Genomic DNA, 14,274 nt, shown 5'->3' on the forward strand with positions numbered 1-14,274 from the left:
AAGGTCACAGTTGACCCCTATGGCTTTGTGGACTATCCAGTCCTAGATGGGTCTCGAGTCCAGGAGGGTCTTGGCACACCAAGGGCCTTTAGCCTGGTTGGGAGCTGGAGGTCTGCCCTATGTTGTTGAGCCGTTGGCCTTCTTGCTACTACTCTTGTGTTAATTGAATGGGGAGATGCCTTTTTATGAGATTGATCTACTTCTTTGGCCAGTGAAGTTAGAGAAAGAAATATTTCTGTAGACTGAAAGAAAACAAAAATTGTATATTCTGGGGGAGTTCTCTATATCAGATAGTATTAATATTGATAAAATATGTTTTATCTTAATTATATAAAGCTGACTAAAGTAGAGGTTTCTAATTTTGGAATTACCTATCAGTACCTGTGACAAGAAGAAAATATTTTGTAGCCATATCTTACCTATTAACTAGAAATTCTACTATACAGCTTTGTCTTTGATTACATTAGACTGTCACTAGATTTGCTTTTGCCTCAAAGGACAAGGAGTCTGACTGCTTATGTGGCATCATCCAGAAGAAGGAGAGGCTTGGGGCCCCAGGATGTGCGTTAGTAGTCAAATTGGTGAAAGGTCTGAGGGAAGGGACTGCTCTAGAAGCAGCTGTTTACCAAACAATATGGAAGTGTTTTATCAAGTAGTAAGCCCACACTAATGGGTGACAGCTGGTCTTATAGCACTCAGATATATTTCCATTTAGTGTTCTGGATACAATGTAAGTTCTACCAACAGAAGTTCCCACTGGCCCCCACTATCACTGTCTAGTCACTAGCTTCATTGGATTTCTGACTTTGGGTAAAGTGCTTTTCATCTAAGCCTTAATGTGTATTCATTTGGATCATAATGAATCTAATTTCAAATAGTACTAATTATAAACTCCTTTAGAGCAATTCTGTTTGTGATTTTTGTCAAGCTGTAAATGATAGTAAAATAGATTCTTTAAAATATTTACTCTTTTTTTCCCAGTATTACCGAAGTTTGAAGTTGCTCTGCAGACACCATTATATCATTGTTTGAAGGCTAGGAGTTTAAATGGTATTGTCACAGCAAAGTGAGTATCCTTTTTCATGACTATAAACTGTTATAAAACTGTATGACAGAGAACTCATCATATACCACAGAATAGTAGTCCAATGTTCTGCTTATTAAGATACCTCAATGGGCAGGAAACAAATATCTACAATAAACAATTAAACATGGAACACGTCTGCACAGATCTTTGTACACATCTCTCTGCTTCCAAGTTGGTCCTGAAATATTTTCCACACACTAGTGTCCTTCCAAGACTAATCAAGGGATTTACATGATAGATTATGCCAGATTTGTTTTTTTAAAAAAGTACTGTTATTCCTCATTCTTAAGGCATGGATGGAGGTGATTTACCTCTTCTTAATTTTTTTTCTCTGTTAATGATGGAGGTTGACTCTTGGGGGAGGGATTTGGTTGTCTGATTGCAATGAGCATATGAGTAAATAATTCACACTCATCATTTCAGCATAGGTACACAGATGTATAGTGACTCCCGTGATTTTGATCTATTGGATTGAACAGCAAAGCATCTGGCTTTGCTGAGACAAAAAGCATCCTCAGAGTTCCAGACTAGCATTTCTCAAACTCAAGACGCAGACAATAGTATGGTGGTTACCAAAGGAAAAGGGAGGTAGCGAAGGGTAGAGGAAGTTGAGTGTTTGGTGATCAACAAAGATTTGACTTTGGATGGTGGCCACAGAATGCAGTGTACAGATGATGTATTATAGCTTGTACATTTGAAACCTATATAATTTTATTAACCAATGTCACCCCAATACATTTAACAAAAAAGAAAAAAAAAGAACCTGACATATCTAGACTTAACATTAAAAAACAACAACACAGAATAGGTTTAAATTAGTGGTTCTCAAAAGTACAGCCTGGGTTTGCCCTCAAGTAATTCTAGGACTGATCTCTTATAGCTTTTATTTTTTGATGCATCAATATCTGTGCTTTTTTCCTGAAATTTATTTAGTTTCAGAATTTATTTGTAGTAGCTGATAAAACTGGACCTCATCTCACTGCTGTCTCAGCGCCATGTTCCTCTCTTGGTGAGGGTTTGTGTCAGTGGCAAGGGATGGGCTGTGAGTCTCCTGGCAGAAGCAGTCCACAGACCAAAACTTTCTGAGGACTCCTGCTTTAGATTCTATCTGGCTCAAATCACCTGAAGCCCATGCAATACATGGCAAAAACATGTCTCCGATTTATACACCAAGTTGGTTTTCTGCCATGTTCAACTAAGAAGTAGCTTCCAAAGTGAACTTGAGTATTGTGGATGGATTTATGGTTTAGAAAACATATTAATGCCTGCATTTTACATAATTTTTATCTTGCCCTTGATCTTGGCTGAAGGTTAAGCCTCCATCTGGGTTTTATTTTGAGTTCTTTGACTAATGCTTATAAAACTTAGTGCAAATTCACACAGCTCATCCATCAGTGTTTGCATAGGTTAAGTTGAGGGTGGATATAATCTTTGCTTTTGTTTTTCAGTGTTTTGCTAGGGATTTAATACAATTAGTTAAAACAGTGGCTCTTAAACGCTGGTAACTTCAGAAAACTTTATATACAATTTTAGGGGGTGTATATCTCATGATGCCACACCCTCCTCCTCCTAGCCCAGTAACAAACCTTGTAGTTTCATCCTGATTCTCATTTGTTGAGCCTCTTTGAAATACGAATGGCTGAGAGTGACATGATAATTGTGATGGCTCTCTGGCATTTCTTTAGTGTTCACCACATTGTATTTTCATCATTTTCCTTAGTGTGTGTAGCAGTCAAGGTTCTATCATAGAAGTAGAATGAGTAGGGGATACATAGTAAGATTTGTTGCAAGGAATTAGCTTATGCGAATGTGGGGGCTGGCTAGGCACATTCAAAATCTGTAGAGGAGGCCGTCAGGAGGGGTAGGCTGGAACTCTCCGGCATAGGCTGAAGTTGTCCACATGCAGAATTTCTTCCTCTTTAGGGAAGTCCAAGGTCTGCTTTTAAGGCCTTTCTACTGATTGAGTCAGGTGCACCCAGATGATCTAGGATAATCTCCTTAAAGCCAGCTGATATGGAATTTAAACACAACTAGAAAATACCTTCAACTCAACACGTAGATTAATGTTTGATTGAGTGACTGGGAACTCTAAACTAGTGACATTCACACATCAAGACCTTTTCAGTATGTGTGCTTTGTCTGTTGTAGATAGTGAGCCTCTTTTTGCCATTGGAAATTCTCAGATCTGGCTAGTTCTGATAATAATCCATTCCAGGACTCCTTTCTTCAAGCTTCAGTTGCCTAAGGATGATGTCTGTGGTTATGGCAAAGGAAGGTAGTTCTGTCCCAGGGCAGTGCGATCTTCTGTGTCATCATCCAAAGGCCTAGGCCCCTTTTCCCATAGGAATAAACTTTCCCCCTGTTACAGCTATCATGAGTTTCAGGCTTACCAATGCAGTTTCAGGAAGGTCTGCTTTCATTCAGACTGAGGATATAATTTACAACTTTGCAACAGGCTAATGGAACCTTCTGACCAGCAGTGTCTTCTTTAAGTCTATTAAAATTGGCATAGACCGCCCACCAGCGTGGCTCAGTGGTTGAACATCAACCTACGAACCAGGAGGTCATGGTTCGATTCCCAGTCAGGGCACATGCCTGGGTTTGGGGCTCGATACCCAGTGAGAGGCATGCAGGAGGCAGTCAATCAATGATTCTCTCTCATCGTTGATATTTCTATCGCTCTCTCTCCCTCTCATTTCCTCTCTGAAATCAATAAAAATATATTTTAAAAAATTGGCATAGCCCTAACTGGTTTGGCTTAGTGGATAGAGCGTCGGCCTGCGGACTAAAGGGTCCCAGGTTCGATTCCAGTCAAGGGCATGTACCTTGGTTGCGGGCACATCCCCAGTAGGGGGTGTGCAGGAGGCAGCTGATTGATGTTTCTTTCTCATCGATGTTTCTAACTTTCTATCCCTCTCCCTTCCTCTCTTTAAGAAATCAATAGAATATATTTTTAAAAAAGTTGGCATAGACATATTCTATAAATACTGTGTCCCAGAAAAGATTGAAATGATGACGAAGATGATGATCTTATGTCTGTCATAATGAAAGCCACATCTGTTCTCCCTTCAGAGGAGATTCTTCTCTTACCTGTGCCTTGATTTCTTCTATTTTGTCCTTTAGTGGCTTCTTCACTATGTGTTTAAACATATCTATCATTAAAAGAAACAAACCTTCCCTTGAATCTCCTGTCTCCTTCCCAATACCGCCCTATCTTCTCAGCCTACTTAGAGTTGCATTTGTCACTTCTTTACATTCCAGTCATTCTTCAGCCCCCTACAATCTGCCTTTCACCCTGAGTCATGCCACTGAAACTCCTTTTACCTTTCCCCGCTTTGTAGATCTGACATTGTTGTCCTCTCTATTTCTTTTCATCCCCCCCCCCCCCGCCTTCTTTCTTCTTGGCTACTCCTTTGAGACCCTTTGAAGGCAACTCCCTTCTGCCTATCTTTGAAAAGTTCTTATTTCTCAGAGTTCCATCTTTGGCTGTCTTCTTTCTTTACTCATTTGAATTATCTTCTCCATGGCCAGGGCTTCTGCTACTGTTTGTAAGTCGTGACACCCAAATCTATATCTCTAGTCCATATTTCTGTATTGAGATTCAGATCCTCATGTCTTCTCTCGCTGGGTATCCCACAGATTCTTTAACTAGTCATCTTCCCCTAAATCTGATTCTTTTCTGTGTCCTATCTTGGTGGACTGCACCACTATCTGTTTAGCTGCCCAAGTCAACTGCACTCTTCCCACTCCTTCAATCTCCACATCTAATCAATATCCAATGCTATTTGTTTTAACTCCATAATTTCTTTCAAATCCATCTCCATTGCCACTGTTTTGATTCAGGCCAACATCACTTTTCTCTCCTTAGTTACTGTTGTAGTTTCTGAAAAGTTTTTTCTGACTTCGGTTTTTTTCCTTCAATCTTTTCTCTGCGCTGAATCATCCAGAGTTCTTGCTGCTGTTCGCCTTTCCCCACTCCCCATCCTCGTCTCCCTTCCCTTCCTCCCTCTCCTCCTCCTCCCCTCCCTCTTCTTCTCTATTTTAGGCTAAAGACAAATCAATTTTGACTCTTTTGCATGAAAATTTTCAGGCCATTGCCTTGAGGACAAAGTTCAAAATTTTTAGGATATCTTACAAAGTTCTTTTCTAGTTGTTGTAAAAATATATTTTTATTGATTTCAGAGAGGGAGGGAGAGGGATAGACAGAGAGAGAGAGAGAGACATCAATGATGAGAGAGAATCATCGATTGGCTGCCTCCTGCATGCCCACCACCAGGAATCGAGATGGCAACCCGGGCATGTGCCCTGCCTGGGAATCGAACCATGACCTCCTGGTTCATAGGTTGACACTCAACCTCTGAGCTATGCCAGCTGGGCTCTTTTCTAGTTTTATGTCCTTTGAAATATCTCACCCAAACCCTTCTCTAACCTCCCAAACTCTATTTCCAAATGTTACTTGTGCTTTCAAGAATGCAAAATGCTTTTTCTGACCAATAAGCCTTTACAATAGGCTGTTTCAAGGCTTGGCTACTTCCCCCAACCATCTATCTTTATACCTCTCATAGCTCTAGTCACATAGTGCTGCTGTTTGCTAGTCCACCTCTTTGAAGGTGGGTCTATTTCTTGCTTATCACTGCATCTTTGTGCCTAGTACAGTGCTAGTCATGGAGTAGGTATCTAATAAGTACTATTGAAAGAACAAGTGGATAAACAATATGGTCCATAAGGTTTCAGTTCCAAGCTCTATGTAGCACAGCAAAGAGCTTCATACCCAATCAAAAGCCTGCTATTTGGAATGAACCAAATTGAGTTGTATGGGTGATGGGTTTGGTCTTGTCACAGAATTAGAGGGTAGAGAGTGGGGTTGGAAATCCAGTTGTTCTTTGGGTGTATTTTGGTGAAAGATGAGTTCTGTTGTCTTACCACTTGGATGGTTGTTATTAAGTTAGAGAGATGATTTTAAAATGTTTCATAATAGCTATTATAGTCATCTCTATGAGTAAATGATAAACAATTTAGGTTACGTTTTTATTGATTTTTAGATAGAGAGGAAGGGAGATGGAGAGAGATAGAAACATTGATGAGAGAGACACATTGATCAGCTGCCTCCTGCATGCCCCCTACTGTGTAATTGAGCCCAAAAACTGGGCATGTGCCCTGACCATTAATCAAACCCAGAATCTCTTGGTCCATGGGACAGCACTCCATCCACTCAGCCATACCAGCCGGGTTTAGGTTGCTTTTTTGCTAGCAACCATCTGTCTCATCTAGGCATAGTTAATGCCTAAAGAAGAAGGTTAACAATCTCTTTTTAGTTTTGAAATCTATAACTTGAACATCTGCTCACTATTCCCACCTTATTAAAATAAATAATAGATTCTTTCCCACTAACCACAGTTCTAGAGAATTATAAAGAGAATATCTGCCCTAACCAGTTTGGCTCAGTGGATAGAGCGTCGGCCTGCGGACTCAAGGGTCCCATCTTCGATTCCGGTCAAGGGCATGTACCTTGGTTGCGGGCACATCCCCAGTGGGGAGTATGCAGGAGGCAGCTGATTGATGTTTCTCTCTCATCGATGTTTCTAACTTTCTATCCCTCTCCCTTCCTCTCTGTAAAAAATCAATAAAATACATTTAAAAAAAAGAAAAAAAAGAAAATATCTTTGATTTGCTTTTTAAAATGTTGTCAAACTACTACTTTCTGAAAAATTAGTGTATCCCAAATGCTTCCAGCTTCTATTTAGGACAATAACTGCCAGTACCCTTGTTTTACAGTTATTATAATCAACTTGGGGCTTGGGAAGCTAAATCTGCTTCATATTTAAATCAAAATTAAAAAATATTTGTGTCTGAGAATACTTTAAATTATGTCTGGCTTTTAAAGTTCCCTCTACGACTCATGTGATATAATTCTTTTAAAATATAATATTATGATATTATAGATATGCATTTATTTAAACTTTAATAAGATATAGCAAGGTTAGGTTTTGAGAACTCTCTTTTGAATAAATGAATTTGATACTGAAATTGCTAACCCAGGTTTCCACTAACTTCACTGTTATCATTTGAAGACTGATTTATTTTATTCTTAATTTTGAATTTGCTACATTTTACCATTGACTTTTGAGTTGAGTTAATTTAGACAGTTTCTGTGTTCAACTAATGGATTCAGGGAGCAGGAGCCGCTGTTTGATTTCTATAGTGCAGAGGAAAATCGACATCCAAGTTTGGCTCAACATTTCACATAGGCATGGATGGAACCCAGGAAACACATTTAAAAAAGGCTTTCTGGCAAGACAATGATTTACTAAAGATTGCCTTTCCTTCACATGAAGAGACTTTCTCATCATGAGAGGGGGTAAAATTAATACATAGAATGTAAGGAGCAGAGATGAGATTTAATTCAAGAAGTTAATTTTGGTACTATGGATTAAAAAAAAACCCCATGTACTCTTATTTTAAAATTTCCTGAAAAAAAAATCTTTGAGAGCCATGAGCCCATTCGGTGCCCTAGCATGTTTGGTCTAATAAGTCCTCCTGATTAATATTGAAACATGCAGCAATGAACCATGGTGATTGCAGTTTCAACGAACATGTTAAAATGTTCAAACACTGTGAAGTCTCCTAGGCATGCATTTGGTTAATGGGCCAGTCAGGCCAGATTTCTGGAAGATAAGGTTTTCATAATCTTTTAAAAATCTTTGAGCAGAAAACTGTCACTTCCACTTATGTATTGTCTCTGGGGTCTCCGAAATGATCAGAGTCTGGGTAAAGTGTGTTCTAGGAACTGCTTTGAGGTGGTGTAGTTGAAAGTCTTCCTATTTTGGAGACTTAATTTCAAAGGTCACTATTTATTAAGGACACTTAGCTATGCTTAGTTTTGAAAATTTGTAGTAAGAGTATATTTTAATGTAATCCTTTTAAGTTGGGTTGCCAGTATATGCTATTGAAAGTAACATTTTTAATTGTGTTAGTTTGATAATATCAAATTGAAAATGTAAAAAAACACCCCACCCATTTATTATTTTTCAGGTATACCTATGGGAAGCCTGTGAAAGGAGATGTAACACTTACAATTTCACCTTTATCTTTTTGGGGCATTAAGAAAAATATTACAAAAAAATTTAAGGTAACTTTTATAGATGTCTTACAACTAGTAATGGGGATAACTATGAGCATTCTTTTTCTAGAAATAAGATTTGTACTGAATTAACACAATAACTGAGTGTAAGAAAAAAAGAGCTTTCTGACATTGGACAAATGAGAATTTACCCTTTTATAGTGATTAGAGTCAAACCTGAGCCATCACATTGTTTAATGTGACTTAATTTGAGTTTTAGTTTTATAAAATTTGGATTGCTAAAGTGAAGAATAAAACTGAATTTTTTTAAACAAAACAGATAAATGGATCTGCAAACTTCTCTTTTAATGGCGAAGAGGTGAGAGAGTTAATGAATTTTTCAAATCAGCTTTCTGAACACATGTCTCCATCATCCCCTGGGCCGGTAGAAATTTTAGCCACGGTGACAGAATCACTTACAGGTTTGTAGACTTTGAAATGAAGGTACAGTTATATATGTGGTGCTGCTCTGTCATCTTTCTTAATTTTTTGTTTGTTTTGTTTTGTTAATACTAATTGGGGGATATTTCTTCCATTGATTTTAGGAAAGGAAGGGGGAGGGGGAGAGAGGAGAGAGAGAGAGAGAGAGAGAGAAAGATTGATGTGAGAGAGCTATGCTGGCCAGGGCTGCTCTGTCATCTTTCTTATTATAATAACTAGCATGTTTGTTTGGGAACATCACTGCCTTTCTAAAGATGCTGTTAAATGCTGAAATTGTCACAACTGTTCATTAGTCCAGTGTGCAGAATGTTTTCATCATGAAGGGGAAATTTATTTCCTATAAAAGTCTGTACTTCAACCACATGTGATAGATAGTCGTAATTTTTTCCATTTCTGTTCTTTATTTTCAGCATGAGAACTATGTGAAAAGGCATACCTTTTTAGCTGACTGACCATCTTTATTTTTTTTAAAATCACTTAACATCTTCTGAAATCTGCCCCCAGACAGTTTTCTCTTAATAAAAAATTAAAGGTTAATTATGTGGATCTTTCTGTTGCTATTTCAATAGCTTTCAACAATCCCCCAAAGAGCAAAAGACTATTCTGTCAATGACCTTAATCTGTTGGGGTGGCAGTAATGGTGCTTAGAAGGGACCCATGGACGACAGAATAGCCACAGAAGCCAATGTGGGAATGAGGTTTCTGTGCCCTGATATCTTAACCCCTTGGGGAATTAGCTCAGATGGAGAAGTTTGGTGGCTAGAAGCTGTTGGTGAACTATAACTTTGGCTTTCTAAATGATGTAATTTCCAAAACAGGTATCTCAAGAAGTGCAAGCTCCAATGTATTTTTCAAGCAGCAGAAGTACACCATTGATTTCTTTGATTACGCTACTGTCTTGAAGCCATCTCTCAACTTCACAGTCACTGTAAGTTGGGATATTTATCAGTGACCTAAAAGCATTAAGTTCAATTAAATGAAATAAAATGCAAAGTAATATTTTTTTCAGTGCTTTTCAAAAAATTTAAGCTAAAAGTGGACAGATTACTTTTCCTATTTAGATTTATGGGGTATATAGAATTGTTTCCAAATGACTTTTGTCTAATTTTTCTAAAAAGGTTGTTTCCAACAAAGGTATTTTTTGAAATTTATTTAATAACCCATTTAAGTTAGATTTGGGTTGTTACAATGAAGTCTTTATAAAGTCATTGAAGGAATTAGATGCTGATCAAAATTATTCAATTTTAATTAGATTTTTATAGTGACTAATTTTAGTTCTAGCAAAGAGGTAGCATTAAAAAATGATCAACAAATCTACTCATTTTTTTCCTTTTTTAAGAGAATGTTGAACTATCACTTGTTAATTGAGTGAATGGTGACACTGTGTAAGACATGGTGATCTATTGGGCTGGAGAGATGAGAAAGACGCAGTCCCTGCCCTGGATTCACAGTTTTTGTGATGGTGACAAGAAAATACACACACACACAACTAGAATTCAAGGCAGGCTAAGTGTCATGAATACAGGGATTTAAAATAGGTGTCAACAACCTTTTTCTGCAAAGGGCTAGATAATAGCAGATATTTTCAGCATTGTGGGCCATATGGTCTCTGTCAGAGCTACTTGACTCTGCCTTGATAGCATAAAAGCAGCCACAGTCACTTTGTAACTGGCGTGGGTGGCTCTGTTCCAGTAAAACTTTATTTACAGAGACTGGACTTGGCCTCCCAACCTGTAGCAGTTTGTTGATCCTTCCTTTAAAGAAAGGAGGCGTCCCTTCTTGTTGAATGACTCAAGAGAAATTTTAGATAGTTTCTGATTTCAGTGACCTTATAATTGACAGTTTGAAAAGGTAAGTAAGTAAAACCAAACACCAAAAACCAAAAAATATAGTAACTTCCAAATGAGTTGAGTGAAACAATGAGAGCCCTAGCTGATTTGGCTCAGTGATAGAGCGCCAGCCTGTGGACTGAAGGATCCAGGGTTTGATTCCTGGTCAGGGCACATGCCCGGGTTTCGGGCTCAATCCCCAGTGGGGGGCATGCAGGAGGCAGCCGTTCAATGGTTATCTCTCATTATTGATGTTTCTATCTCTCCCTCCCTCTCCCCTCCTCTCTGAAATATATACATGAGCTCAGGGAGGAAGACTTGGCTTTGGGATAGGGAGGAGGGTCATTAAAGAGATGCTCTGTGGAAGGGGAAACTTTAAGCTATTTGTTAGAAGATCAAACAAGGATTTTAAATGTCTGGGTGTGGGGTTGGGAGATGGAGGGCAAGATGAGCTGAGACGCAACTTGACCAGCGCAATTGCAGCAGAGAACTTGTGTGTGGGAATCGTCAAGAAGAAAACAGGAGGCAGATCTTGAGGAGTTGTAGAGAATCCTAAATGGCTCACGTATGTGTTTGAACTTTATGTTCCAGGCAGTGAAGAGCCTAGGAGCCTGTGAACGTGGGAGGGGTATGGTGGAAGCAGTGTTCCAGGGAGACTGATCAAGGGCCTGTGCAGGAGAATGGCAGCCTCGTGGTGGTGGATGTGGGAGTGGAGAGGATGAAAGAGAGAAGTACAGTATAAGACTCGGTGTACATTAGGTTTGGGGGGTGGGCAAAGGGAGGGAAAATTCAGAGACAAGTATGGCAGAATTGCGGTGTTAGTAAAAAGAGGACTGGTGAGATGGTTACTCAGTTTTAAATGTGTTGAATTTGAGATGACAAGGTTATACAAGTAGAAATATCCTGCAGGGTATTAGAGGTGTTGAGCATGAGCTCCAGAGTGAGGTATGGATGGCAGTAGGAAGACAGAAGAACAGATCTTTGATAATTTGGTCTTGACAAATCTCCACATTTAGGGGGTGGGGAAAGGAACCAAGAAGGGCACCGAGAGGATGGAGGAAGAGGGATGTGAAGTGAAGGAGGTTGTTGGGGAGCCACTGAAAGCAAGAGAAGCTATAATATCAAGAAGGGAGTCATCAGTGGAATCTTCAGGAAGTTAGGGTGCCACTAATAATTTTGATAGTTTGGTTTTATTGATGGAAACTAGGTTCAACTGAACTTAAATCCTTGACTTCTCTTTCTCTTTTTTCAATACATTTTTATTGATTTCAGAGAGGAAGAGAGAGGGAGAGAGAGAGATAGAAACATCAAGGATGAGAGAGAATCATTGACCAGCTGACTCCTGCACCCCCCCTCCCTACTGGGGATTGTGCCAGCAACCTGGGCATGTGCCCTGACCAGGAATCGAACCGTTACCTCCTGGTTCATGGGTCGATGCTCAACCACTGAGCCATGCCAGCCAGGCTCCTTGGCTTCTCTTGTAACCTGTTTTTAAAATGTTGTGTTTTGATTATTAGGTGAAGGTAGCACATCCTGATGGCAGGCAACTGACTCTTGAAGAAAGAATGAATAATATAACAATAATGATGATACAGAGGAACTCTACAGAGTACGGGAGAGGATGGAATAGTAGAAATCAGGAAATAGAAGCTTTCCAGGTCCTAAACTATTCTGTCCCCCAGAATGGAATCTTAAAGATTGAATTCCCAATCCTGGACAATTCCACTCAGCTACAATTAAAGGTACCATCTGTTTTCCATCATTATGGTACTGCAGTAACATCATTAAAATTGTAACCTTGTGGTAGGCATTCAATCTGCTGGAGGTCAAAGTGCACAGGAAGTGGACATGTTTCTATTTCTAAAAATGGGGGAAAGTATTAAAAGTAATATAATGACAGTCTCTCAAGGTTATACTGAATGCTTCCTCATTCATTCATTTTGAAGCACGGTAAAATATAGCAAACTGAAAATATGATGGAGAAGCTCCCCAAACTCCAAGTCTAGGTTGATTCTCAATCACTTGAAATTGTGTTTTGGCAGGAGCCAAATATAATTTCTTGCTTGTAAATGAGCTCTGTGTTGTGGAGAAAAGGAAAAGAATCCTTTTTCATATTATTTTTCCTTCTCACAATGTTTCCCAATAATATAATACCTTTGTTTCTGAAATAAGTTAGGACTATGCTTTTATTCCTCTTAGATCATGATGATGAAGACACTCTTCTGTGTTTTACAGCTATCACTTTGTTTATAGTATACGCTATGAAATGATAAAGATCTAGTGTCTGGGGGATGTATTTTTCCTACATAAAAAAAAAGTAAAAGTGTATTTGCTTTTCAGTAATTGTGCATCAGGGTAAATCTTTTCTCAAGGTGCTGCTAAAAATAAAATTTTATAGCTCCCTTTTCTTTTGTTATAGGCCTTTTTTCGTAAAAGTATGAATAGCATGGCAGCTTATGGTGTATTTAAGTCTCCTAGTAAAACATACATCCAGCTAAAAACAAGAGATGAAAATATAAAGGTAATGCTTACAATCACTTGATAATTGTAATATACTCTTATGCTATTAATATGTACATATTAATTAAGATGTTTTTTTCTAGGTGGGATCACCTTTTGAGTTGGTGGTTAGAGGCAACAAGCAATTTAAGGAGTTCAACTACATGGTAATCTGTTATAGAATCTAAATTTATGATCTATTATGGAATCATCTTAAATGGTGTCTACCTTATGTCTAGACTAAACATACTACTTAAAAAATATATTTTTAATAATTTCAGAGAGGAAGGAAGAGGGGGAGAGAGAGATAGAAACATCAACGATGAGAGAAAATCATTGATCAGCTGCCTCCTGTACACCCCAAACTGGGGATTGAGTCCACAACTCAGGCATGTGCCCTGACTGGGAATCAAACCGTGACCTTCTAGTTCATAGGTTGATGCTCAACCACTGATTCACAATGGCCAGGCTAAACTTACTTATTTTTAAAATTCAGCCTCACACTTTTTAGCCTGTCTTTTTTATACTGTAATCACAATATAACCTGTCTTCTTTCCTTGCCTATATTTGCATTTCCAATTTAAGATGGGTAATGAAATGTTGCATTACATTTAAAATTTAACTTTTAAAATTTAAATTTATATTAGATATGCCCCATATCTTCATTGCAGAAAATTATAAAATATAAGAAAAACAAAAAAGAAAGTAAAATTGTTACCCTTAGCCTTGTAGTTTTGCTAATCCAGGTCTCCCAAAGACGCTCTGTATTCCTTCCATTCAAAAATAGACTTTTAAAAAATTTCTTAAAAATTATTTATTTATTTTAAATTATAGTTGGCATATACTATTATATTAGTTTCAAGTGTACAAAGAGTGATTAGACATCTATATGCCTTATGAAGTGATCACCCTGATAAGGCTAGCACCCATCTGACACCATACCTAGTTATTACAATATTATTGACTATATTTTCTATGCTGCACTTTATAGCCCCATGACTATTTTTATACCTGGCAGTTTGTACTTCTTAACCCCTTTCATCTTTTTGCCCATCCCCCATCCTCCTTCTATCTGGCAATCATCAGTTTGTTCTCTGTATCTATGAGTTTGTTTCTTTTTGTTTTGTTTATTTGTTTTGCTCTTTAGATTCCACATGTATATGAAATCATGTGGTGTTTTTCTTTCTCTGTCTGACTTATTTCACTTAGCATAATGCCCTCTAAGACCATCCATGTTGTCGTAGATGGCAAGATTTCATTATTTTTTGGCTAATATCCATTGTATATATCCACTACAT

At 38.2% G+C, this 14,274-nt stretch overlaps 1 protein-coding gene across 3 annotated transcripts in view; it reads left to right on the plus strand.

The window, feature by feature from the left end:
• Positions 1 to 14,274, plus strand: part of CD109 (CD109 molecule) — a 116,056-nt gene that overhangs the window by 49,882 nt on the left and 51,900 nt on the right. For all 3 annotated transcript variants that reach the window (XM_014456360.2, XM_023754282.1, XM_006089333.2), the window contains exons 7-13: positions 982 to 1,066; positions 8,120 to 8,216; positions 8,488 to 8,629; positions 9,467 to 9,576; positions 11,995 to 12,219; positions 12,897 to 12,998; positions 13,081 to 13,143. In XM_014456360.2, coding sequence (XP_014311846.1) covers positions 982 to 1,066; positions 8,120 to 8,216; positions 8,488 to 8,629; positions 9,467 to 9,576; positions 11,995 to 12,219; positions 12,897 to 12,998; positions 13,081 to 13,143 — 824 coding nt within the window. The remainder of the gene's footprint in view (positions 1 to 981; positions 1,067 to 8,119; positions 8,217 to 8,487; positions 8,630 to 9,466; positions 9,577 to 11,994; positions 12,220 to 12,896; positions 12,999 to 13,080; positions 13,144 to 14,274) is intronic.

Source organism: Myotis lucifugus, unplaced genomic scaffold (assembly GCF_000147115.1).
Source record: "Myotis lucifugus unplaced genomic scaffold, Myoluc2.0 scaffold_59, whole genome shotgun sequence".
Classification (NCBI taxonomy): domain Eukaryota; kingdom Metazoa; phylum Chordata; class Mammalia; order Chiroptera; family Vespertilionidae; genus Myotis; species Myotis lucifugus.